Raw genomic sequence first — 16,919 nt, 5'->3', positions numbered from 1 at the left:
TGAAAGCCATCTTTTGATTTACTGTGGGTGACAGTGTGCCAAAGGAGACCTTCTATTTCTTCTGAAGCATCTCTTTCAGTTTCAAAAGTACTTCAGCTTTAATATTAGCAATTAGTTCCTCAGAAATTATTAGGGATGTACGAAAGTTCTGCCACAGATCTCAGGGAGGCCGAATGGCCCGCCACCCCTCTGCCCCCCCCGGGATGGGACTTACCTGGGGTGGATCTTCCTGGTGGCGGCAGCTCCAGTGGCGGCTCCGGTGGCTTTTCGGCGGTGGCGGTGGCTGCGGTGGCCGGCCTTCCGACCAGCTGCCGCCGTCGCCACTTCCAGGTTAAAAAAAAACAAAAACAAAATGTGATAGGCTACGTAAAGATTTACGTAGCCTATCATGGCTAGATTTTAAAAAAACACCGTGATAGGCTATGTAAATGTTTACGTAGACGAAGACATGCCAAAATAAGGAACGCAAATGGCGGCGCCCATGGGCACCACCATTTGCGTACGCGCGTGTTTTTTTTTTAATCAGCCGTGATAGGCTACGTAAACATTTACGTAGCCTATCATGGCTGACTGCAGGGACGCAAACGGCGGCAGCTACAGCCGCCGCCATTTGCATCCCTGCTAGCCAGCGGCCGGATGTTCGGCTGCTGGTGGAGCCGGCCGGCGGCTCTGCAGAATCGCTGCGGAGCACAGCCGGCCAGCCAGGATTCCGGGGGGGGGGGGAGGAACGGAGTGCCTCCCCCCCAGCGAGGATTCTGGGCGGAGGGATGGAACACCTCCCCCCGCACCATCAGCATAATCCCCGAAAGGTAAGTGATTTTCGTACATCCCTAGAAATGATGAAAGCGAGAGAGACAGAAGGAGGAGTTGTTGAACTAGTTCCTCTTGGATAAACTAGATGTTACATGCAAATGGATGTACTGAAGCCTTATAGGTGAATGAAAAGCAGCTTTAGCAAGTTGCAGTTCAAGACTTGTGTGTGTTTGGGGCGTGTGGGTTCAACCCTTCCCCACCAACCCTTTTCCCACTCTGTGGACTGATTCGCATGATCGCTGCAGCCCACCATGGCTTATTTAAGTCACAGTGGGTTGTGGTGTGTGCTGGTGGCCATTTTGAATATTCAAGCTGCCTGCAGCGAGCAGCAGTCACTTATGACATCTGAACTCAGCAAGGGTGGGTTGTTGGTGTGGCTAACATACCATCCACAACCCATGGGCTGCTTTTTCTCCCCTTCCCCCAGCTGTTTTTTTTTTTTTTGCCCCATGCCTCATGGGGAGTATTTACAAGAAATATGCATTGGAATGGGGGGAAAGAACGTGGAGAGTAGATGATTTTGAACTGAAAACAGCTGGTTGTGAAACCACTTCTGCCACTCCTTTGCTTAAAATTACAGCCTCCTTTTCATTAAAAAAAAAAACTGTTGGAGCTTTGTGGCATGCATTTGCATATAATGTAATCAGTTTGCCCCTAATTTAGCTACAATACCCAGTCAGTTGGGAAACAAGGACCTTGTAAGACCTTAACAGGACTTTGCAGTGATACTATTTCTTTACTAGAGAAGCAGAGAGGGTAAGGAATCTTTTTTCATTGTTGTTGAGTACTACATTTCCCCAGAAGCAGTTCAATCAAGCACCCAACGTAGCCCTCATCCTCAAGGATCTCCCCCCACCCCTCCTCATGCACCTCAAGGTACTTTCTGACATGTGAGCCAAGACAATGAACCTCGTGTGGCGCAGAGCCAAGACATAGGCAAATGGTCTTTCCTGGTGGCATGACTAAGGCTAAATATATGTGCATGAACAGCCCTTGCACTTTTGGGTGCTCATTCTGACCCCCTGCTATGGTCTGCACGGGCATGGGGGCTCCTATTGTCAGTAGAGACTAGGGGGAGTCACATGAAGACCCTGATAAACTGAAAGAATGTGTGAGGGGGTTGTGGGGCTGCACAGGCTAGTCCCACTTCCTCTGCCATGCTCCCCACTGTCCATCTCCACTGCTTCCTGTAGTGAAATCCCTTCTCCTAGCCTACGGTCCCTCAAGCGGGGGATCGCTTTTACTTCAGCCTGGTTGTCCCCACCCACCTCAGGCATCCGGCTTTAACAACCTTTAATATACTCTTAAATTTCTTAAGAGTAGTGGAGTTTGTGAGATGTGCCCTTTTAGATTTTACCTCGGTTATGTACGAATAGCGTGATTATGAATGAAGTACAAACGCTATGTAAAATAACCAAAACCATGTATTTAGTTTAAAATTAATATTTACATTATGAAATATTTGTCTAACATGAAGTTCTTGTTCTTGGTTACATTATGATTTAACCACCTAACCTAAGGCCACTATCCCCCCCGCCCCCATCCCCAGGAGATGATTATGTCAATCATCAAGTCAATCCCTCTCTGAACCATCTCTGTTTTCAACTGTCCCCTTTAACTGACACTCCTTCGCCCCTCCCATCCAACATTCTCACTGACCAATCACCCAGCACGAGGCACTCAACCAATCATACAGTCCCATACATTCTCTATCACTCTCCAGGCAACCGCAAATGTATGGAGAAGCTATTAAACCATAAACACAGAGTTTAAAAAATAAAACCATGGGGCGGTGTTGCCAGGCTTCTCTTCCTCTAATCATTTCGCATGCCGTCTCAATGCATTAGTGACTAATGCATTCCGACGGGCATGGGGGCGGGGGGACTCTCTGCACATACACATGTAGAGCTCCTCCATGGGAGGAAGGATCCTGATTGGGCCAGAGTCCCTCCTCATGTGGAAATGCTCTATGGGGGTACATCAGTATATGTGGAGAGCCCTTTCCAATGTTGCCCAAATGTACAGATGGCAGCAAACAATTTCCTCTGTGGGTGATGGTGGAGGTGCTAGCTGGCATGGCCCCACAACTACCCTTGTGCTTTCACAGAGAGCCCAAGAAAAATGTTCAGCATATTTATTATCTTCTGTTGTTCCAAGTTCCCTTCAAAAATTACCACTGCATTAGTATCTTTTTTTTAGTGGGAACAGGGAGAGCAATTGCACCTGAATTTCTAAGTAGGTGTATTTGGACAGCTTACAGATCCTTAGTGCTCATTTAAGCAGGTGAGCAGATAGTACATTCTCCCAACAGCCTTAGATGCACCTGTATTCCTGCCAACCCATTTGGCTTCCATTTGCTTTGGGTTCATATTATATTTATAATGTTTGCATTAAACTCGGGTGGCTTTCTTTTCTTTCTTTTTTATCTTGTTTCCAATCCTTTTCTTTTTCTCCTCTCCTCTCCTCTCCCCTCCCTCCCTCCCTCCTTGAAATTTTGTAGTGGGTGTGAAGAGTGCTAAGGAAATCCCAGGGCTGTCTAAGCGTATGAATCTAATGAGAATATATAAAGTTAACAGCTACAGCAGAGCTTTAGAAAGTCACATCACAAGATGCTCTGTTGTAAAGCTCCTCCTGTGGCTGTGCTCAATAGTGTGGATTAGCCTAGTTTGCAGCAACGTTCAAGCAAAAATAGGTCCTCCATTTTGCCTGCAAATTTCTAGCTCAGTGTTCATTCTGAGCTGGGAAAACGTTTGGCAGACATCATATTACATTCGCATTTTCTGAAGAACATTTTGGCAGTGCATTGATATTGTTTCCATCTGTTTAACCATTGGCCCATCCTCCTCTTACCCCCAAATAATCTCTTGCTTTGTCTATACAATTACTTCATTGGAGATCAGTGCTAAATAAAGGCAGATTTAATCTGCATTTGACCTCTAGCATCCGCACTGTATAAACGTGATGTCAATGCCACAAACAAGTGTACCAGTTGGAGAAAGGTTGGTCCTAGTTTGCATGTGCAAACATGCCCTAGATAAGGTGGCAGGGTAGCCTGATGATTACTATCTTTTTATCTTTGACATTTTTCAATCTAAAAAGGTGTTTAAAAGGTCTTATTTCATTTATGCTTTCCTGTGAATCTCCCAGGACCAGCCAGTGAGCTTCAAGGCTCAGTACGAATCTGAATGGGCTTATCCTATGTCTGTACTACAATGGTGGTGTCTGCCCTATTTCTGGGGAGCTATTGCCTAAAATGGTAGAATGTACTAGGGGTATTCGACAGGCTGGCCTCCACCACTCTGGCTTTGCCCCTTCTTGAATAAAAGAAGTTCATAGACTTCTTTATTCAAGCTATGGTGAAAGCCCCTCCTCTTAGATCAGCCTTCCCCAACCTGGTGCCCCCTAGACTTCAACTCCCGTCAGCCTCAGCCAGCATGGCTAATGGCCAGGAATGCTGGGAGTCTAAAGCTTCTGGAAGACACCAGGTTGGGCAAGGCTGTCTTAGCGTAAGCTCTCCCAAACAGATGCCAGTTTTATTCTCCTTGAACTGTTGTGACTTATCCCAAAGATCCTGGGAATTGTAGTTTGGTAAGCAAGCTAACTATTGTTTGTTAGCGTGAAGAAAGAAGCCCTGTTCAGGTATTCTAGGCCTAACGTGGTGAGGGGAGGGTGGGAACAGACTCATTGGCCCTGCTCCCTCTATCACATCCCTCTCACCCTCACCCACCTCCTCCATGCATGTAGTACAGTGATGGAGGTGTGCCGCGATGGAGGAGGTGGGGAGCAACTTGACAGCTGTTGACTGCACAGGGTTCTAAATCACTTGGGGGCACCTGTACACATAGAGCAGGCTTCCTGCTTCAGACCTTGGCCCTCTAACCTGTGGAGGGCAGTGAGGCAGGGTGAAAGGGAACCCCATCACTAGTCCTGATGGCTCTATGCTACCTCCAGTATCAGAGGCAGTATGCCTCTGTACATCAGTTGCTGGGGAACATGGGTGCTATTGCACGGATGTCCTGCTTGTGGGCTTCCTACAGGCAGCCAGTTGGCCACTGTGTGGACAAAATTCTGGATGAGATGGACCCTGATCCAGCATGGCTCTTCTTATGTATGCAGTATAGAGGCCTGCTGCTTCCCCTGGTGTGTGAACATTCTTTATACCCTGCATTAACATTCAAACCATTTCATAATCAAGCTTTGAGCCAGGCAAGGCATGCTATCAAGGGCAGAGCTACACCAAATTTTACTACACCATTGTACAAAATGAGATGATGCTTTGTTTTCTTTTAACTCCCCTCCAACCCACCATCTTCTAGTCAGCACATTTACAACATTAATACAGTCTTCAGAACTTGTACAAGAAACAGATCATTCGCCCTGGGTATTGTACTGTTGTATTGTTCATGTTATAAAGAGTGTTTCATAAAGCTATTTTTAATTTTTAAGAAAAGCCTATATGGGATATTGAACCTCAAACATTTTTTTTATATTATTAACCAAACCAACTTCTAACTTTAATAATTCAGGGATTCCTTCATAAATAAAAACAAACAAATAAACAAGTGTTAAGGAGAGAGATTTTTTAAGGGAAAAAAAAGAATTTCTTATTTCTGTTGTACAATAAAAAAAACCTCTTGGCTGAATACACAATTGTTTTTTTTTTTATTTAAGAAATGATGCATGAATTATTAAAATAGAGCTAGATCAGTGCTTGGCTTAATAACATGACAAATTATTTCAGGCTAAATCTATGTGACTTGATGTGACACTTTTATACCTTCATAGTTTGGTACAGGTTATTTTTTTAATAGATAAATTGCAGATTTATGCAAGCCATTAATAAGCATTTAATCTGAAGCTAACATTACTGATTTAGGTGTACTAACTCAGTCAAAGTGTTGACAGTTAAGGACAAACCATACATTACAGTGGCAACATTACTTCACTGTGTAAAGAGCTCCTATTGATTTAGAGAGCTGATAGTATTTAGGGAGCTGATAGCATTTAGTAGTAAACCTGGCTTATAAAACCATTATAATCAGTATTGGCTTTCTTGTGTTGTGCTTACGGATGTACATGCAACTCTAAGTACGGAAGTGTATATATGCCAAGAGCTGAGATAATGTCGACTGGACAGTGATTCGGAGTATGAGCTGCGAGTTGGGAAGGGTTCAGTTCAAATTTCAGCAGCCATGAACTCACTGGGTAGCCTTAGGTAAGCCACTATTCTCTTAGCTTCCCATCAGTAATATGGGGACAATTAATACTGGCCTGTCTTACAGGGCTGTTGTAAAGATGACTGAGATAATGGATATCAAGCACTTTGTACATTCTTACAGGCTCTCTAGGCCATCAGATCATTGGGTGGCTACACTGTGCAACTTCATCCTGCAGGTTGGATGACTGCATATTAAATATTTCCATATACTAGGATATCAGGGAGAATGGTTCTACTGTAACTTGCTACCTGACATGCTAGTTTCCCTCTCCTATCCTCTCCCCTTTCTTTCTTTCTTCCTTTCTTTTTTTGCGATAGAGCAATCAAACATGCAGCTCCTTCAAGTGCAGTCTGAAATAGTATAATCTAGTCTGGGAACAGTTCTGCCATGTGATAAGATATTTTGTCTAGAGAATCTCTAAAGTGCTATATAAATGGTAATTGTTGTTGTTGTGTTAATAGCCATTTGTGTTTGGATACTTTTGGATGTGGGATTGTATTGCTTCATTGTGTGCTTCATCTAGAAAGGAGGTTCCTGCTCTAGCAATGTGACCCTGTCTGCAAATTGCTTGCTTGGGATCATCACTGAAAATGATCTCCAGTTTATAATGAAGAGCAGGGTGTGATGAATGTGAGTTCCAGATTACCAGGCCTATAGGTGCTACACAGCATCCACTTTTCTTACTCATTTTGCTGATTAAGAAGAGTAAAGAATGGAAGCACATTGCCAGAAGATGCTTCCTCTCTCCCAGAACTGGCAAAATAGTCATGATAAATGCTGTTGTAGGACTGATCCCCAAAGATGGAAGTGGGGAAAGGAAGTGATAACCAGATAACAAACATACATTGAACAAAGCATACCAACTCAGAAAATGAAAAACAAAACAAAAACAAGTTTGCCTGCAGTGTAGACCTAGCTTACCTCTTGCTTTCAATAGGGGGCTGAGAGGAACTTAACGTTGAGTTCTGTCCAATTATGTCTCTTGTCTGCTCACAGTGGAGGCTTCAGTGAAAAGAAGGGGGAAGACAATTTTGCTGATTACTCCCTCCCTCTGCAGTCTCCTCCCCCCTCCCTCTGAGCCTGCTCCAGAGGGCTGGGGGACTGCTTGTGGGAGATGGCATGGGGGGGGGGGGGCTACATGAGAAAGAGAGAAATTGTAAAATTTGCTTCCTCCCCATTTACATTGACAGAAGGCTCTGCTGGAGCAAAGAGCCATCTGTGAGCAGAGACACAATTGGATTAAACCCATTATGTGCAAAGTGAAACTGCCAACTGAAAATGGCATCCCCAAGTCAAGTTCTGAGTCCCACCTAAACTTTGTAAGCTCGCTTACCATGTCATGGTGTCGCCAGAGTGGGCATTTCCCCATCCTTGCTCTTTAACAATAAGAGTTGATGGTAGGGGCAGGGAACTTAACTTGGTGACATCAAGATGACATGGGATAAGTGATCTCACACATTATAAGGGAGAGGGTGAGAACTCAATGTGGGGAGCTATTTTTAGCAGCAGTCCCATGTTGCTCATAATGTGTAATGCTGAGTGACTGTAACAAGTTATGCTTGCACATGTTGTGGCTTACAGGCAAATATATGTAGAGCGACCCACTAGGAGCCTGATGAAGGTTGGGCAAAGAAAGATAGACATTGACAGCATGGTGGAAGTGGTTCAATGCACATTCTCTGCCCTAAAAGCAAATGTCTTGAAAGCCTGGCCTATGCATGCAACAGAATGAGGTGGTACAATTCGGAGGTAGTAGAATGGACTGCACCACTTCAGGCTGCAGATGGAGAAATCACATTCTGAACCGTCCCCTGTATGAAAAGCTCACTGCAGATAGGAACTAGCACAAGAGGGAATTGGCTGGGCCAGAGCCTCTTTTCCTGTTTGCAGGGAATTGTTTTAACATGAGGACCAAGCTGGTGTCCTTGCTTGCAGTCTGAAATGGTATGGCCCGTTCTCCTCAGGATTCTTACCACCTCATTCTCCTGTGCATGGGTGACTCAGGGGCAAAGTCCACACTTGCAGCACATCTCCACTTTTTACTTTGCTAATTAGAGAAATTAGGAACGTTAGGACAAAATGGGGCATACCGATGGGAGAAAATGTTCTAATGTTCCTAGCTGTGCATGGGGGGATTTGGGGGGCAGAAGGCTGGGAGGGAAGGATAAGCTTTCCCTTCCTGACTGCTGTGTTGTAGATAAGAATTGGCTATACCACACATCTAATTAAATAAAGGAACAGTGGAGACATAGCTGAAGGCTAAACATCACATGTAGTTTGTCCCTCTGAATGCAACATAGTTAAACTCCCACCATAGTTTAGTTTATATATCTGTCTTCCTGTTTTGGGTGCAGAGACCTGTCATAAATGTTTCTGAAAGTGCATTTGTATTTGGTTTCCTAACCCTATAAGCTAAGCTAAGTATCTGTTAGAAATAGTACAGTAAACTGACCTGATACTTACTGGAAATGAAGAAAACCCTGCGGCGAATTCCTTAATACTTCATTGATGACTTTTCCATGTTAGTAATTCTGGTATGTATCTGTTGGCTTCTGTACCTGCAATGCAGCCCAGCCCAACTCAGCTGGAGAACTTTCATTGCTGTTCATGAACTGCTGTTCAGCTGCTTACTATAAAGCGACTTACTACAAAAGCAATTGACTGAATGTGTGCTTTTAACTTCCATTCTTCCCAAGGGTCGGTTCTGATCAATGAAAAAAGATATGTAAAGTCTATTTCTTAATTGCAGTAGAACCTCAGACTTGCAAACCTCAGAGATAAAAACTGACAGTTTTATTTATATTTATGACATGCAAAAACAATAAAATGCCAATAATGCACTCGTCCTTTTGATATGTAAGTCAAAGCTGCCCATGTTTCTTTCTGTAGTGCCAGGGGAACATCTATTCAGGAGCTCCTCCTCCTGACTGGCATTTTAATGTATGGGGCGGGCAAGTTGCCTGGAAATTGAGATAAGATGTGGCAAAGGACAACTCTGTACCAGCATTGCAGCCAGGACCATTTCAATATGCTTGCTTTTAGCCTCTTTGGCTGCAAAGATGGGTGAGAGTCCACTCTAGTCTAGGCTAATCTCTGGGTATCTGTAGCTTTAAGTAATTTCACATGCTGAACAAGCTGTGCTGATCACTGACAGACAGCAACCATACAGTTGTGCTGTTCCCTTGGTATTAGGGAAAGGTTGCAGCTCAGGAGAAGAGTACATGGATGTCAAATGTGAAGTCCTAGACTTGATCTCCAGCATTCCCACTTGAGGGATCTTAGGGATCTTAGGCAGCAGGGCTGAAAAAGTATCTGTCTTTGAGAAGCTGAGAACTGAAATTGAGACCTGGTGGCAGTTGGGGTTGATGTTATTGGGCTAGAATAGGGCTTGGCAACGGGCCCTATTCTAGGGTCATCTGGCTCTGAGGTTTATTTCTCCATCTCTCAGATGTCAATGCAGAAGAAAGAGGTGCATACAGAGGGAGTGCTAGTTGCAGTCAAAGGATTTGCCAGCAGACTAGGAACATAGGAAGCTGCCTTATACTCAGTCCGACCCTTGGTCCATCTAGTCCAGTATTGTTGACACTGAGCTGGTTCACATGATTGGCAGGCAGCTACTACTCTGCGCATGCCATTTGCATGTTGGGTTTTTGTTTTGTTTTGCATAATTACCCTTGGCAGCATGGCTTGTTGTGCCATGTGAACCCAGCCAGGATGGCTTGTTGCCATGGGTAACAAGCCACCCTGAACCCATGGTAACAAGCCACTCTGGCCCGGTTTGCATGACATGAGAAGCAATGCTGCCGAGAGCAATTATGCAAATCCCACTGGCAATTATGCAAATCCCACTGACTGTCACACACAGCATGGTTAACAGGCCACTGTGGCTTGTTAATTGTCTGCTGATTGTGCAACTCCAGTCACTGACTGGCAGCAGATATCCAGGGTTTCAGGCAGGAGTTTTCCCTGCCCTACCTGGAGATGTCAGAGATTGAACCTGGGACTGTCTGCATGCAAAGCATGTGCTCAGCTTTTGAGCCATGGCCCTTTTTCTTTGGGGCCTGACTCATAACTCCCCACTTCAATTGGCTCTCCATTAGAGTTAGTTGCCAACCAGGGGGTTAGAATGAGCAGTACTGTGACTTGGAAGAAGGTGTGGACTTCTAACCATTTCACAGAAAGTGAGGCTATAAATCTTCAAAATGAGTAAGTAAATAAATTAATTTAACTTTGCAGTAAATACTGTCCTAATTTTAAAACAAAGGGAAATTTGTTTCGTATTCGTCTTGTGTCACAAATTCCCCTTATGTACAAGTCACAGGAAGAGTTATGAGACAACAGCCATACTCTTCCTTTATTAGCCAATCTACTGGATAACGCAAAGAGGACAATAGAGATTCTACAACATTGATTTCCTTTCTGGACATGCCAGTCCTTGTCAGTTTTGCTTAGAGTTATTAATTTAATCTGTGGAAAAGAAAACCGTCTTGCAACAGCTTCTCTCTAGATACATTACAACAGGCTGCTGTATTGGCCAGACACCTGGTCTAAAGAGAGGGTCCTATGAAGACTGGCAGGAGGGGTAACAACGAGCGAAAAGTTGGAAGAGTGTTGGGAATGGGGGTGAAGAAGTGGTGAGTGACTGAGGTCTCAAGGCTGAAGAGAAGTTTAGTGAGTGGTGAACATTTTGGAGGCACCTGTTCTTTCCTTGCCTCAGATATTTATAATCTTTGAATGCCTCCTGAATACATGTAAAACGCTCTGTTTTGATTGATTACAGGGAACTGTGGTCATGGCGGAATTATGAACATCAGTCAGCCCTACATGATTCAGCTGAACTGGAGAGGATTTTCCTACAAATATGGTTCCTGGGGAAGATATTCCTCTCCCCTTACCCCTGAAAAGGAGCTCTATTGGGTTGCACCACTGAATACTGATGGAAGATACTTGGAATATTATAGACTTTATGGTTCCTATGATGATTTATTGCTCTTCAAATACTCAAATGAATTTAGAGTTGAATATGGTCAGGGTGGTGGCAACGTTGCTTACAACAATTACATGTATTATAATGCACATAGTTCGGGAGATATGGGTAAGATAGATTTAAGCACAAACACAGTGGTTCTGAAGAAAACTCTCCCAGATGCTGTTTACAACAGTCGCTTCTCATATGCTGGTGTATCATGGCAAGATTTTGATTTTGCTGTGGATGAAAGTGGGTTGTGGATCATTTACTCAACAGAAGCCAGCACAGGTAACATAGTGATCAGCAAACTTAATGAAACATCTCTTGAGGTGCTCCGTACCTGGGAAACACAGCAGTACAAGCCATCCGTCTCCAACGCTTTCATTGTATGCGGGGTGCTCTATGCCACGAGGCCCATCAATACTCGGAAAGAGGAAATATTTTACACCTATGACACAAACACTGGAAGGGAAGGCAGAATAAGCATCATTGTAGATAAAATGCTAGAAACCATTCAGAGTATGAACTACAACCCTATTGACCAGAAACTGTATGTATACAATGATGGCTACCTTCTCCGATATGGTCTGATTTTCCAGCCTCTTTCACCACCAGTATAGTTTTTCTCTGGTGGTTTAAAACTGCCAGACTGGGGTGCTAGGGGAGAGAGGCAAACAGGTGGATCTCTGATCCATTTGTAAATCAACATATAGTGTCTGACTATTACAGTGCTCTAATGGTGCATTTTAGGGAGATCTGGTATTAATTACAGGATGCAGGTTCTATCCCTGCTAATCACTTTTGAAGACTTGGGATAACAACCAAAGTTAAGCACTTTTAAATTCCAATGATTTCAGCGGGAGATAACTACATCTATGTTTAACTCTCCCATTGAAACCAATGAGACTTAAAAGTAGTCTTGTGCTGAAAATTTCAATTCTTCCGTTTTTGGAATGCGGGGTGTGTGTGTGAAATGAAAACTCTGGCGAAAGGCGCTGGGAGAGGTGAGAATAACTTTCTCATTGAGGAGGAGGACAGGATTTCAGCTTTCCTTTTTAAGTGCAGGTGGTGGCTGAGGGGTGTTCTTTCTTTTTTTCATTTTGAAAACACCCACTGCAGTCTGCACTTGCAGGAGACCAGGATTCTTCTTCAGCCCAGCAGTTCTTTCTAGACTCTCAGGAGACCGCGTGACCTCTCCTTCTCCAATAAGCATTCAGAAAAGGCTCCTGGGCTGCAGAAGCTTCTTTGCAAAGCAGGAGAAAACTTCTGCAAGCAAGATAAGTGTTTTTCTGAAGCTCCAGAAGTCCAATTTGTTCTTTGCAAAGAAAGAAGCTTTCTGCAAAGAAGCTTCTGCAATGCAGGAGTTCTTCCTGAATGCCTATTGGAGGGGGTGAGTTCACATGGTCTCATGGGAGTTCAAGAAGTGCTGCCAGGCTGGAGAAGCCTCTCTGAGAAGAGTCTTGTGCTGGGGGCGTTTTTGAAGTAATTAAAAAAAGAAAGAAGATCCTTTGGCCACCTCCCAAACTTAAAAAGGTATGTGGAAACCCCCTCCCCTTCCCCAAGGGGAAAATCCTCCAAAATTCACCCCCTCCCTGCAAAAGAGGCAGAAAAAACAATGCCTCCTTCTCAGGGAGAGAAAAAAATCCTGAAAATCGGGGGAAGAATTCAGCACAGCTCTACTCAAAAGTGCTTAAGTTTGGCTAGATTGTACCTCAGTATGGCTTATTGCGTCAGACCAATAGTCCGTCTACATCAGGGCCCCCCAGTGTGGGTGCCCATGGGGACCTCCAATGGCCCATGAAGCTCTCCTCTCCCTGCCCCCTTCAAAAAAATTGTTTTCAGAAAAACCTTGGAAAATGTTATGTAAGTCTTCTTTCTCTCCCTTTCTAGCTTCTAGCCTTGCTCTTTCTCTCTACTCCTTTGTCTTGCTATTTCCCCCTCCCTCCGACCCTCTAGCCTTGCTATTTCCATCCTACCTCTTTAGCTCACTGTTTCTCCCCCCCTAGCCTTTAGTCTTGCTCTTTCTCTACTCATTTGCCTTCCTCTTTCCTCCTTCCTCCCAACTTCTGGTGTTGCTGTTTCCCCACCTCTTCACCTTGCTGTTTCTTCCCCTTCCCAGCCTCTAGCCTTGTTCTTTTTCTTCCCCCTTTGCCTTGCTATTTCCCCCTCCCTCCCAGCCTGTAGCCTCTCTTTCTCTCTCCCTCTCCCTCTTTAGCTCACTTTTGACTAGCCACATCCTCCATGGGAGCCATTTTGTGGTGGTGCCCACAACAGTTTATCAAATTTCCAAATATGCCCATGGGTCCAAAAAGGTTGGCAACCCCGATCTAGATTAGTGTTTGTTTTTCTCTCTCTCCTGTATCTGGTGTGTACATTTGTTACTACTATTGGGAAAAGGAAAAAAAATGCATTCATCTCTGCCTTAGGGTTTTTCTAGCCATTTCTTGGATGGGTACAATAAGAGGGTACCCCTCTTGGAGGAGTACAATAAATGCAAATTTGCTGTGCAGGTTTAAAGCTTCTTCTCTTAAGGCCCTGTTATTGCATTTCCCCAACATTCAGATTTCAATAATTCATTGCTGGGAAATGTGGTTTTACCTCAGTAGTGGTGTGTGTGTGTGTGTGTGTGTGAATGTTTGTGTGTATCATAGGCTTCAATTCAGCATGGTCAATTTCACTTCCCTTGGGCTGGTTTGGAGAATATGAGTGAAACTTACAAACCTTCACAGTGTTGTGAAAATGGCCTTTATACAACCTCTCTGCAGCCCTGAAACCCTGTCCTCCTTTTATTTGAGATGTACCAGAGTGCACAGGTAACAAGGACTCCAGCAGGCCATCACCTCCCACATCCTGTGGAAACAGAATGTGTGGCATTCATGCCATTGCTCAGAGTTTTGTGGAAGAAACACAAAGGAAAAATGCAGTTGGAGCACGCTTTGCAAGATCACGTGGACAAGCTCTTTGGATGCACTCATGGAAGTCTTCCTGTGAAAGCCCCCATTAAATAAATGAGAGCTATACAAGAATACTACCAATTTTGAACACCTGCATAGGGCTTAGAATTTCGCATAAAAGCAGTTACCTAGCACAGAGATTGTACTCTAGTTGTACCCAGCTTTCTTTTTCAAATAAGCACATTCTGAATAAATAAATAAGCACAGCCTATTTCTGTAGAGATATATTTGTACACATGCATACAGTGTCTGCAAAAGTTTCTAGTGTTTTATAGGTTGACTGTAATCCTGAATGGCTACCTGCCCTTTCTGGATGGCCTCTGGTTATATGCCTTCATTTAACACACCACAATTACTTCTCCTTTCTCCCTTCCATTGCTCCATACAGCACACTCCCATTTGTCATATTATATTCCAAATACTGAATGTTAAAAAGGAAATAAATCAAAATTCAAAAGCGGATTCCTAATATAACACAGAAGTTGTTTCAGCTTGGGAAATGGAAGTGTATTTGCATAAAATGTAATGCTTTGCATAATTCATATTGAATTCCGTTTTTGTATTTATTTGGCACTGAATGTGGGTTTCTGTGTTATAGAAAATGAATAGCTATACCACTGGTCAGGTTTTTCTTTCTCTCTTTTGCAATAAACTATTTTTAGAAGGAAAAAAGTGAAATGGAATTCTTTAACGGGTGAAGTTGTTTCTGACAGCTGGTCTGGGAAATAACAGGCAGCCAGCTTGGCCAAATTTTGTTTGAAGCACTGACGCTTGCACCTCTGCCCATAGCTGCTAAAGTGACTCCTGGAAAAAAAACAGATGGATGTGGAGCTGCATGTCAGCATGTACACAGTACAATCTGTTAGCTAATTTGATGAATATGTTCCACCTGGATCCTGCATGGGCATCTTGGGAAGGCCTGTCAGCTGGTAACTTGGGCCTAGTCCTCTCACTGAGATGGTAAATCTGTGTCTGGGCTGTATCTCTTTAGGCTGAAGGTGGAGGGTCACATGCTCGTCCATCCAAAAATCTTCCAAACAAAAAATTGGATGTCAGGGGGAAGAGTTCTAAGCGAACCGTCTTCCTGACATCGTGAGGGAATATTTCTCTATGGATCAGCATCACTCAATCTATGTGATCCCCCACCTGCACAGTCTGAAGTGGTACAGCCTAGGCATGGCTTTAGCTCAGTGATAACTAGGTCATACTTAACATGGGTAGGAAGATGATGACCTTTATCTCATAATTGTTTCTTAAAAACCTGTGGAATTAACATGAAATGGACTGTCATATCATTTTCTATGTTCAGGACTGGCCTTAACTAAGCTATTGTTCTTTTAAAAAGCCAGTGTGGTGCAGTGGCGAGAGTGTTGGACTGGGAGCTGGGAGATCCCGGTTCTAGTCCCCACTTGGCCATGGCAGCTCACTGGGTGACTTCGGGCCAGTCACAGACTCTCAGCCCAACCTACCTCACAGGGTTGTTGTTGTGAGGATAAAATGGAGAGGAGGAGGAGAATGTAAGCCGCCTTGGGTTCCTTGAAAGAGGAAAAAAGACAGGGTATAAATGCAATAAATAAATAAAAAATAAAAAATAAAACAACTTATTCAAAAGGAAGCATAATATAATGTCTGAGTGGAGAGAGCAGGGCATTGAAGATGCATATATTGCTCAGATTCACTTAGGAGAAAGGTGGGGTTGTGCAAAGCTCCCTGCTGACTAGTATACATTCGGTGGCAAACCCAGGTGGCTGCTGTATAATGTGTGAAATGGACCATTTGGTGCTTTTATAATTTGCGGGTTCAGTGGAGTGCTAGCATAAATAATAAGTACAAAAAATTGGGTGTGTGTGTTTCCATTGCCAGTTTAATGGGAGATCCACCAGGAGATTCTTTCCTCCTTAAGAAGTGGTCTAGCATAGTGGCAATGAGTACAGTGCATGTGAGCCTGGAAGTACTTGATTCAAGTCTCTCCTCATCTGCTATTATTATTATTATTACTATTATTATTATTATTATTATTAACCTTTTAATTAATAATAAAACATCCTTCCTTCATACATGGTGTTGTGTCTCCCCCCCAGGGGGTGGTCTTTTATCCTCGCAAAAACTGTGAACTAGAGTTGACTGAGAGATGGTGACTGGCCCAAGGTCACACAGGAAACTGCATGGCTGAGCAGGGACTTGAGCCAAGGGATTCCTGGTTCTAGTCAGTCATTCTGTTCCAGGCTTCTCCAACCTGGTGCCCTCCAAATGTGGACTGCACCTTCCATAATTCCTCCCATGACCTCCAACCCATCTGGAGGGTACCAGATTGAGGAAGGCACTTCTGTGTACTACATTACACTGGATCTAATGTCTGCAAATCCATTATGGCGGCTTTAGGCAAGCCACTGTTTTCTCTCCTCCAGTGCTGCTTCTGCAATATGGTGACCCACCTGACAGGATTGCAACACGTTAGTAGTTCTGTGGAAGCATTCAAAGAATGTGTATGTGGGTATACAGTGGTGGTGGTGGGGAGAGGCAGTCTCATCAGCCCTGCCCCTCACATCCCCATTCCTGCTGGCTCCACCTCTCACCTTCCCACAATTACAGGGAAGATTTTCAGCAGGACATGCTTAGAATCCCCCTTCAGACCTTCCTGCTCAGGAAGGTTGCGGCTGGCTCTGGCACATGCAGGAATGTTGGAGATAGGCTGGCTCTGCCCCCACTCCACACTTTATGCTTATGTGAATACTTTGAGTACCTGCACAGGACTAATGTATGTGAAGTACCCTGGATGCTCCAAATGTGCTATAATAAATGCTCACACTGACAACAAAGGTCCGCATAGTGAAAGCAATGGTATTCCCCATAGTAACCTATGGCTGCGAGAGCTGGACCATAAGGAAGGCTGAGCGAAGGAAGATCGATGCTTTTGAACTGTGGTGCTGGAGGAAAATTCTGAGAGTGCCTTGGACTGCAAGA

At 44.1% G+C, this 16,919-nt stretch overlaps 1 protein-coding gene across 1 annotated transcript in view; it reads left to right on the top strand.

The window, feature by feature from the left end:
- Window positions 1-14,621, top strand: part of OLFM4 (olfactomedin 4) — a 33,192-nt gene extending 18,571 nt beyond the window's left edge. Inside the window, exon 6 of the mRNA XM_084844875.1 lies at window positions 10,813-14,621. Within this exon, the coding sequence (XP_084701001.1) occupies window positions 10,813-11,621 (809 nt within the window). The 3' untranslated portion in view covers window positions 11,622-14,621. The remainder of the gene's footprint in view (window positions 1-10,812) is intronic.
- The last annotated feature ends 2,298 nt before the right edge of the window (window positions 14,622-16,919 follow it).

This window comes from Heloderma suspectum, chromosome 3 (genome assembly GCF_057233095.1).
Source record: "Heloderma suspectum isolate Gila_16-S chromosome 3, 16-S_ref, whole genome shotgun sequence".
NCBI lineage: Eukaryota > Metazoa > Chordata > Lepidosauria > Squamata > Helodermatidae > Heloderma > Heloderma suspectum.
The sequence above is the reverse complement of the archived record's forward strand: the minus strand, read 5'-3'. Positions and strand labels throughout refer to the sequence as shown.